At 38.5% G+C, this 10,753-nt stretch overlaps 1 protein-coding gene across 1 annotated transcript; it reads left to right on the forward strand.

Moving 5' to 3' along the window:
* Positions 1-500: 500 nt before the first annotated feature.
* Positions 501-9,892, forward strand: LOC110908046 (putative F-box/FBD/LRR-repeat protein At4g03220). Its single transcript, XM_022152944.2, has 6 exons — positions 501-655; positions 904-1,453; positions 6,042-6,571; positions 8,382-8,573; positions 8,706-9,125; positions 9,523-9,892. Exons 2-5 carry the CDS (start codon positions 1,000-1,002, stop codon positions 9,117-9,119), a joined length of 1,590 nt encoding a protein of 529 aa, XP_022008636.1. The 5' UTR covers positions 501-655; positions 904-999; the 3' UTR covers positions 9,120-9,125; positions 9,523-9,892.
* Positions 9,893-10,753: the final 861 nt, after the last annotated feature.

Below are 10,753 nucleotides of genomic sequence, written 5' to 3' on the forward strand. Positions count from 1 at the left end.
TTGCTCCCCACCTCTAACTCCATCCAAAAAATCAATTAACTAGAAGGTTATTTTGGTAATATTATAGATGAAAGTAAGGGCATGTAAGTCTTTTCATCTAAATAAACCTATAACTTGTTTATTTACATGTATATAATTAATTCTTTTTTATCCCCCATCTTTCCAACCACTCTTTCTACCAGCCACCACCATCCACAACCATCCACCACCACCTGCAACTATCATCTGCCGAACACGACTATTGCGACTTTTAACTAAACGTTTTAATTGAGTTAGAGCAGGATGTAAACCATAAAAATACCCCTACTTTTAATTGAACGTTTTAACTGAGTTAGAACCAAATAATAAACTGGTGACAAACTCGAAATATCAAAGAGAACAATAACTATTTTTAAACTATTTGAGTAAAACTGTTAAAGTTACCCGTAGAGTCTTTTGTTTAATATAGACAAGCCTTCAAACAAGAGACAAAATCCGTTTTGGCTGACGAGATCCCCAATTTTTCAAAACATAGGGAGTCCCGAAATTTGAGCAAGCCAGGTGTAATTTACTCTTGAGTAGTTAGGGAAAAAAACGAAAAAATAAGGGGGGACGGAGCTCTAAATTGGTTCAGACGGTTGCCATTTGAATTTGATAGATACTAGGGAAGGAGGAGGTATTTCATAAACTCTAGTCAGTGTTCTTCTTGTTAATAATCCTCCCTGACTTGATTTGTTTCACAAGTAAAGCTGTTGTCATTGAGTGTGTTTGGTTGTTATTCTTCTGATATGAATAAAGGGAATTGACTGATGATCATTTGTTATTCTTATGTATGTATGATTAAAACTTATTTGCTTGCTGTCATTACAACCAAACTTATGTCTAGTTCAAATGTCCTGATTGTTGTTTCCTATCAAATTGCAGCTTTTGGAGTCAAAGGAGAAGTCATGATGATGATGTAACAGCAACACAAAGATGAGTTAGCAGATATATAAATGCATGTTTGTATCGAGATAGAGAATGGATTCTAGCCATGACCAAAAGAGAATGAACGTAGAAGACAATAGACTAAGCAGCTTGCCAGATGGTCTTATTCATAAAATCCTCTCTTTTATTAGCATCAAACATGCTATTCAAACCAGCGTTTTGTCATCGAGATGGAGGTTTCTATGGACTTCAATGCCTTATCTCAATTTCTCAAGGGATGATTTTTCTAAGTTGCCCAAGTTCTCGAAATTTGTTACACATGTTCTCTCAGACCGCAACAATCAAACAGAAGTGTCCTCTGTTAAGATTAGTCTTCATGGTAAGATGAGCGGCATATTTGCCAAAAAAATCATAAAGTATGCATTCTCTCACAATATCCAACAATTGAATGTTGCAAGCGTGCTAGCAAATGAGGTTGGCTTCCCCCTTGTTCTCTTTAGTTCTCGGTCTCTAAAACATCTTAGTTTGACAATGAAAGTTTTATCAGATATAGTGTTGTTTGGTAAGAGAACAAACACAATGGTTGGGGTTTGAAATTGTATTGAGATTGTATCAAGCAATTAGGGTTACAAGAGAGGTGTTTATATAGGACACCACTTTACACACAAGCCCCTATACAATCTATTTTTCTACTTTCCGACACTCCCCCTCAAGTTGAGTAGTGGGGTCACAAACACTCAACTTGCTCAAACAGCTACTAAACGCGTTTCCGTTGACTGCCTTTGTGAGAATATCTGCGAGTTGATCTTTCGATGCTATATACGGGAGCTCTATGATGCCTTCCTCTAACTTCTCCTTGATAAAGTGCCGATCTACCTCCACATGTTTTGTTCGATCATGTTGGACTGGATTTTCTGAGATCTGTATAGCAGCTTTATTGTCGCACATGATTTTGGTTGCTGTAGTAGGAAGAAAACCAATCTCAGTTAGGAGCTTGCGAATCCACAGAACCTCTGCTAAGCCACGAGCAACCCCTCGAAATTCAGCTTCTGCACTAGAAAGGGCGACTACCTTTTGTTTCTTACTTCTCCAGGTAACTAGATTTCCTCCAACCATGGTGAAGTATCCTGAGGTTGACCTTCTTGTTCCTTTATCCCCTGCCCAGTCGGCGTCTGTGTAAGCTTGGATCTCTAAGTGCCCATTTGATTTAAACAGAATACCATGACCTGCTGTTCCCTTGAGATACCTGATGATTCTTAATACTGCTTCCATATGACTTGCTTGGGGTTGGTGCATAAACTGACTCACCACTCCTACTGCATAAGCTATATCTGGACGAGTGTGGGAGAGGTATATCAGCTTTCCCACCATTCGTTGGTATCTCTCCTTATCTGCTAGATCTGCTCCATCTTCCATGTGTAAGCCATGATTGACCATCATTGGGGTGTCCGCCGGTTTACACTCAACCATTCCGGTTTCCGCTAGCAGATCAAGAACATATTTCCTTTGGCAGATAAAAATCCCTTGTTTAGATCTCAGAACTTCAATTCCAAGAAAGTACTTCAATCTTCCCAGATCTTTCATCTCGAATTCTGAAAACAGTTTATCTCTTAACGTTGACATTTCCTCTTCATCGTTTCCCGTGAGAATCATGTCATCGACATAGATAATTAAGCAGGTCACAAGACTGCCTCTACGTTTCAAAAATAGGGTATGATCTGAGTTGCTTTGTTTAAAGCCATATTTTTTCATCGCAAGGGTAAACCTCCCAAACCAAGCTCTAGGAGACTGTTTAAGCCCATACAGAGATTTCTTCAACCGACACGTTTCTCCATCTTTGAAATTCTCATTGAATCCTGGTGGAGCGTCCATATAGACCTCCTCGTTTAGTTCCCCGTGAAGAAAGGCATTTTTTACATCAAATTGATGAAGAGGCCAACCTTTATTGGCAGCTATAGAAAACAGGACTCTGATCGTATCAATTTTGGCTACTGGGGAGAAGGTTTCAGAGTAATCGATTCCATAAGTCTGAGTGTAACCTTTTGCAACCAGTCGAGCTTTGTATCGTTCAATTGTTCCATCAGGTCTGTGTTTGACTGAAAACACCCACCGACACCCCACTGGTTTCTTTCCTGGTGGGAGGGTGCATTTCTCCCACGTGTTATTCTTCTTGAGTGCTTCCATTTCGGTCTCCATAGCCTTTTTCCATTCGTCAGAGCTCAATGCTTCCTGTGTTGTAGATGGCATTTGTTCAGAGCACAAGGCAGCGGTAAATGCTTTAGCTTCCTTAGACAAATTTCCAGTGGCAATGTTCGCCACAGGATACCTAGACCTTTGAGTCACCTTTTCTGGAGAGTATCTCTTAGGAGGAACTCCTCTATTTTCTCTTGGGGGAAGGGAATACCTTCCAGTTGTCTCTGCTGCAACTGGTTCAACCTGCTCAACAACTGGTTCAACATGTTCAACATCTGGTTCAACATTCGGTTCAACATGTTCTGTAGGTTCGGTTGTTGTGGGTTCTGTATGTTCCCCTGTTGTCTCAAAGTCACAAGACATAGTAAACTCAGAGTTCTCATTATTTCTTACCTCAGGAATCATGTTGGATGGACTATTTTCAGTGGTACTGTGCTCCGTAGATTGTGTAGTTGTGTTTGAAGATGACTGATTCGGGGTACTGTGAGTAAGTTCTGCTGTTGTTACCTCTTCAGAAGAGGGAAGTTGGATTAGCCAACTCAGGGGGTCTGTACATTCGTTCTCCCCCTGACCACTGAGTTGGGGGTCATAAAAGTATTTTGTTTCAAGAAAGTCAACGTTCATTGTGGTGAACATTTGACGAGTCTTTGGATTATAGCACCGATAACCCATTTGGTCGATCCCATAGCCGACAAACACACATTTCTCAGCACATGGGCCGAGCTTGTTTCGGTTGACTTTGGGTATATGAACAAATGCGGTACACCCGAAGATTCGAGGTTCAAGGGTAAGAGGATGAGGAATATTGGTAGACTTGGACAGACAATCTAAAGGAGTCTGAAATTTGAGAGCTTTTGTGGGAAGTCGATTTAGCAGATACACGGAGGTTGCAACTGCCTCCGGCCAGAAAGATTTAGGAACCTGAGATTCGATCAAAAGAGCTCGAGTCATTTCAAGAATAATACGGTTTTTCCGTTCGGAAACACCATTTTGTTCGGGAGTATGAGCACAAGATGTTTGATGAATTAATCCTTTGGTTTTAAAGAATTGTTGCATAGATGTATTGACAAATTCCCCCCCATTGTCGGATCGAAGAATTTGGATTTGAGTTTGAAATTGAGTTTGAATCATGGCATAAAATGTGACAAATTTTTCGAAAACTTCGGCCTTGGTTTTTAAAAAATATACCCATGTCATGCGAGTGCAATCATCCACGAATAGTATAAAGTAACGAAGGCCCTGCCCCCCCGTCACAGGAGCAGGACCCCACACATCAGAGTGGATTAGTGAAAAAGGTGAGGCAACTTTTGTATTGCTAGGTTTGAATGGTTGTCGATGGCTTTTGGCACGAAAGCAGGTTTCACAGTCGATTTTTCCCTTTGACGGGAAGAGTTTTGGAAACAGGAGATGCGAATAGCCAACGGATGGGTGTCCCAAACGTCTATGCCATAGCCAGGCTTCCCGGTTTTCGGTTCCGTGAGCTAACATCACAGTACCCTGTTGAGCCACTTCATCCACATAGTATAATCCTTGGCGCTCAGTACCACGTCCAATAATCACACCCGTCCTGATATCCTGTAAAAGGCAGAAATTAGGGTGCATTAGTACAGTACAATTTAGCTCCTTGGTAATGTGGCTAATGGAGAGCAGTTTGTGTGATAATGATGGAACATAGAGGCAATTTGATAATTTCATAGTTGGTGAAATCTCAATTGTTCCTCCTCCTTTCACTTGCATCATTCCATTGTTTGCAGTGTGGATTTGAGTCTTTTGAGGATTGGACATTGATCGTATGTCTGATGATTCAAACGTCATGGTGTCAGTAGCACCAGAATCGAATATCCAAGAGTTGTTTTTTTCACGATTGATTGCCATTTTTTTTTTTTTTTTTTGGAACACTACTCAAGACCAGCGAATTTACCAAATTTGCTAGGCAATTTGAGCTGACCAGCGAATTTACCAAATTTGCTAGGCAACTTGAACTCGCGTTCAAGATTCAAGACCGGAGTAGGCGAGGTTATCACCTCACGATTATTAAGTAACCAACCAAGCCAGCGAATTTATTAATTTCACTGGATACTTGAACTCGCGTTCAAGATTTCCGTTTGGAATATCGTCGCTAGGAGCGAAGGTATTTGTTCGGCGAATTTATTAAATACACCGGTTACTTGAACTCGCGTTCAAGATTTGAAAGGCCACAAATTCGCTACCTACAGCGAAATTAAACCACCACTTCGCAGCGAAATTATCAAAAAAATGGCGAAATTATCAAAAGGCAATGATTGGTCGGCAACGTATTTAGCGAAAAGAACTGTTCGAGATTGGCGAAATTAGCATAAAAGGCAATTTCAAAAATGGTTGGCGAAATCTTGGTTGGCGAAATTGCAGGCAATTCCAAAAAGGAAATAAAAATGGTTTAAAAAGGAAATTTCGGAGGAATCCTTCGGTGGGAAGAAAAGGCACAAAAAGGAAATAAAATATATCTTAATTGATTGGAACAATTTCAAAGAAAACAATTGAATGATGGTTTGATTTGGACAATGGTTTTGCTTTGGACAATGATTGGAACGATTTGTTTAAGGTTGTAATGATTTCCTGATTTGCAAGAACGATTGGTTTGGTTGAAGTTTTGTGCGGCGGCTGCCGGATTTGGTTGGAGTTTTCTGTTTTTTTTTTTTTTGTGTTTGGGTTTGATTTTGTTGCCGGGTTTCTTTGGTTTGAGATTGAATTGGTTGGAATAGGTTGTAGATGATGAGCACCGTGTTCAAGGATCAAGAACACCGCTCTGATACCATGTTGTTTGGTAAGAGAACAAACACAATGGTTGGGGTTTGAAATTGTATTGAGATTGTATCAAGCAATTAGGGTTACAAGAGAGGTGTTTATATAGGACACCACTTTACACACAAGCCCCTATACAATCTATTTTTCTACTTTCCGACATATAGAGTACCGTAGCAAATATTCTTTAAGATATGTCTTTAATGCAACATCTACTTGGGAGCTCCCTGCCTTAACAACTTTGTATCTCGACAATGCCGCTTTGATTTGTGATGAAAATACTGACAAATGCATTGATCTTTTCTCTAAGTGTGCAAACTTGAAGAATCTCACCTTAAAAAGTTGCTATATGGAGGGTTTCAAGGGTTTAAGTATTTGTCTTCCTAAACTTTCTAATCTTACGATTGAAATTGCTTGCGGGAGCGTGGACGTTTTCAATATTGTTGCACCGCAACTCAAGAATCTCACCATAAGAAGTTACTTTGACAAGCAATATTCGCTTTCTGCACCCGACCTTGTATTCTTGTTCTACCAAGGCGGTTATTGTTTGCAACTTTCTACAGATGATTACCTTTCTTTGGAGAAGGCAGATATTTGTGTACTCCGTCCAAAAGATGCTCATCAAGTTCTACGTATGCTTCAACGTCTTCACAATGTCAAGTTTCTTACTCTTAACGTGGAAATTGTTGAGGTAATTGGTAGTGTTTATCAGGGCCGGCCCTGAGCATGCGCGGGGTGGGCGCCGGCCCAGGGCCAAAAACGTAAAAGGGCCCGTAAAATATTTTAATTTTTTATATGTTATATACATATATAATTAATACACTAACTCAGCATAAACAGCAATCTAGTCCAGTGGCAGCCGGCTTTTTTCTTAAATCGCTTGTCTCGGGATCGAGGCTGGCTATTTTAATTTATGCTGCAATTTGTTGATTGTTTTTAAAATTGATACTGCAACTATTTATACTTGTCATCCCCAACCCTTATAATTCATTTTGTGTACAAAAGAACCATTGATATATTCTGTTTTTTTTTTCTCCTGAGTTGTGCAAGTCGTTTTAACTTATACTTTAAGTTTTGGTTTTCTTCTTTGTAAACCACTAAATTCTTTTATTGTTCTAATATTACTACTAGTTATAAATTATAAACATATATTGTTTTCTCTTAACTTCTAAAATAATCTTTTTACAAATTATTCGAAAGTGACCTAAATATGTTCGGTTCGTTATATACAGTAATCGTAATAGGGTACTAATTAATGTATAATTTTTTACAAAATTCTAAATATAGTGTTGCAACGTGCTTATATATCTCTACTTTTTGATGCAAGTTTTATTAGAAACTTACTCGAATTGGTTTGGTTCATTACAATACCCGAATCGGATAGGTCCAAAGTAAACCCAAACTGGGCCCTTGCCATTCTGTTTACTACTTTAACTGGCTGAAATTTGCTTGAGTTTTTTAGTACCGATCGGCCTAATCTGTTTAAGTGGCCCAAATTTGATTCAGATTTTAAATGCCAATATGTTTAAACAACTAAACCCAACCCCCAGGCTCCGATGTTCAAACATTCAAACCCAATTAAAATAAACACTAAATGTTGATTAAGGTGGGAGGAGCGGTAGAAAAAAACACAGTGACGTGGAGCCGAGTGAGGCAACAACAACAATGATGTTAGATTTTGAAAAGGGTTTGATCGAATTATTGAGTGATGCAACAACGGCCCTAAATTCCTGTTTTACTAGGGCGGGTAGGGCCCGGGTTTTTTTATCTCGCACAGGGCCCAAATTTTTTCTAACATTTCCGGAGACGGCCCTGGTGTTTATCTTTGATACAAAATCGTTTTAACAAAAATTGTGATCCTATAGCAAATAGGTGGTCAGACTAGATTAGATGCATGCTTTGATACTTTGAAAAGCCGTTGTTCATTGGTTATTTCTCTTTTTTAAACACAAGTTAGCCAAACACCGTATTGAATATAAAGTAATGCTCTAAAAAGACATGGTGCATAAAAGTATGTATTAATATGTACTCAGTACTCGTCATCATAGGTTTAAAAAACGGCTGAGGTGTGCGCCTCAAGGCGCGCCTCGAGACGAAACGCCCAAAAAACGATTCTGAGGCGCGCCTCACGGGGTTTATGTTGTACGTGCGCCTCAGAGGGGCTGAGGCGCTAAAAAGGCTGCGCCTCAGGTGTGCCTCAGGGGTTTTTGATAGTTGTTTTTGAATTTTTGTGTCAATTTCAAGCAAATTATGTCTTCTTTATGTGTGTTTTTGATCATTTTGAAGAATTTGATGATGAATTTAGTTAGTATCATTCTTTTTATAAGATATATAAATTTATATTTATTTTTTAATTCCGCCTTGGTTCGCCTCAAGGCTTACGCCTCGTGAGGCGAAGGGAAAACGCCTCAAAACTCGTTTCCGTTCTTTTAAACCTTGCTCGTCATTAGGATGATGGCATTAACTACTCCTTTTCAATTTTGAAATATACTTTTGTGCAGCTTCTTTCTTCATCTGTGGAACTAATAACAAATCAACCTTCTCCATTTGCTAACTTAAAGAGTTTAAAGATTCAACCAGACATAGATTTTTCGGACCTCGGAGAACATGAGAGAGCAGACATGTCTGCAGAAGTTAGAAGCTATTTGCTAGATGGTTCTCCCGATGCCACCTTCACAACGGTTTCACGTGAGGTATGCTTTTACATTATCAATGATATTCGTGTCTGCCATGCGTCATACATGTTGCTATATGTTATAAAGAATATTAAGGCAAGCAACTTATATATATATAGTATAGTATACTTATACATGTAAACATTGCAGGATGTTAGAGCTATTAAGAACACCAAGTTAGCCCAAAACCTTATTACAGAGTTAAGTGCGTTGCTAGAGCAGGAGAAAGCAAGTATAGAGACCAAAATGGCAAAGTTGCATGAACACGGGAAGGCACATGTTGATACTGATATGAGTTGGAAATATTTGAGTGTGCTGATTCAGGAAGGGGAAAAAAAGACTTCTGACATCATTTCAAAGTTGAAAGAGATTAACGGAATACTGACAGAGCTGCCTGCATCAAACCGGGCTACCGTTCAACCATCTTTTTCTACTTTGGGTGTAGAGGCCAACATTGTCGCTAATAAAATAACGGGTTTTATAAAGATGGTTTGTGATGAGAATCAAAGATGTTTAAATGTCTGCATTGATGACGTTACCACGGCATCACAACTGTCTTCTTAGCAAATTGTAAGTTCTTGATTTACCTTATACTCGCGAGTGATGACTGTAATCAAAAGGCCAACTTTTAGTGTCATATTGTCCTTTTGTTCGGACATGTTAGTTTGCATAAGTAAGATTCTGAAGTGTTTTGGTTGTAATCGAGTTATTGTTACTTATAGTGTCGGGCCAACTTGGGACAATTTCCACTACCTGAACCCGTGACCTTACGTTTGCTCCAGTTTTGGTGGCATTGCAACTTCCTATTTGTGTTGGCTTCTTCATCTAATTAGTGAAGAGTTTGTTTATGTCTATAATTTTTGACTTCTTGTTTGTATGTTGTTCTACTTTTCAAGTGAGAATTTGTTCAAGCAATTGAAAGTGTCATCAAACCTTTCTATTGCTATTGATCAGTGTCGATGCTCAGTGATGCAGCCCATGCAGGCTCGTCGCATACAGGCCTAATCCAAACCCAGGAGGAAGCGACCCAGCTGAACAAGGAGGCTAGTAATCGGCCCAAAAGAGTGCACAGGAGGCCAACAAGGCTCCTGGATTGATCAGCAAGGGAGCATCGGAATATTCTAAGGAATTGGCAATTTCATTTTCTTTAATTGACACATGTTAATTGAGTATTGCATTAGTGGTTAGCAAGTGCATTAGTTAGTGGAGCATGGTAGGAGTTGTTACATGCATGTCTCTAAGAAATAAGGGACATGGGCATCATGTGCTCATAACCATTGCATATTTAATTCCTTGTAATTTGTTTTTGAGAAAATATCTAGAAAATTGTTTCAAAACTCGTCTTCCCTCTATTGTTCTTAGTTTGCCTACTAAAAAAGGCTTGCAACACTCAGCAAGTTCTACTTCTGTTTCAACATGTTCACAATGTCAAGTTTCTTACACTTAACTTGGAAATTGTTGGGGTAATTGCTAGTGTTTATCTTTTGCATCTTATAACGAATTTCAATCTAATAAAATGACACATTATTCTGAAAGGTTTATTCCTTTTTTTTTTTTGTCAAATGTTATGGTGGTTAAGTCCGTTTGAATTATATGCTTGCAAAACAACGAAGATACACAAGCGTTGTAAATTTTACCGAATATTTTCGAAATTTATATATGTATCGAGTTCCCCTCCCCCGCACTCTTCTATTCAAAAGTTTTAAACTCGCTAGAAATGGAGGCGATGGAGATGGCTTGTGGGGGTTAATGTTATATTATAAATATACATATATTTGATTTTCACAAAAGGGGTAAAGTAAATCAAAATATTTAAGAAACAAACAAAATTGATTAACCATTCTTTTTCAACTTACCGAGGCATACCTTGATTATGATGTGTTGCAAAATAACTTTAGAGGTGATAACCGTTATTCAGTTCCTTTTTTAGTAGCAAGGAAAAATGACGGTTCGATGCACATTCCAACCATGCACCCATCGCAGTGTTTTTATCTTCCTTTGTATTTTGTATTTGATTTTAATTTAATTTATTATATGAGACATATGTTATGATTTTTGACCAACATCTTTATATTTTTACTATCATCAAAACATGTAAAGTATGCATAGGCGTGTCTGCAAAAAAATAAAAGAATTATGATGTACAATTTTAAGAATTAAAATAAAAGTAAAAAAAATAAGTATACAAAAATCAATAC

This window comes from Helianthus annuus, chromosome 14 (genome assembly GCF_002127325.2).
Source record: "Helianthus annuus cultivar XRQ/B chromosome 14, HanXRQr2.0-SUNRISE, whole genome shotgun sequence".
In the NCBI taxonomy this organism is placed as follows: domain Eukaryota; kingdom Viridiplantae; phylum Streptophyta; class Magnoliopsida; order Asterales; family Asteraceae; genus Helianthus; species Helianthus annuus.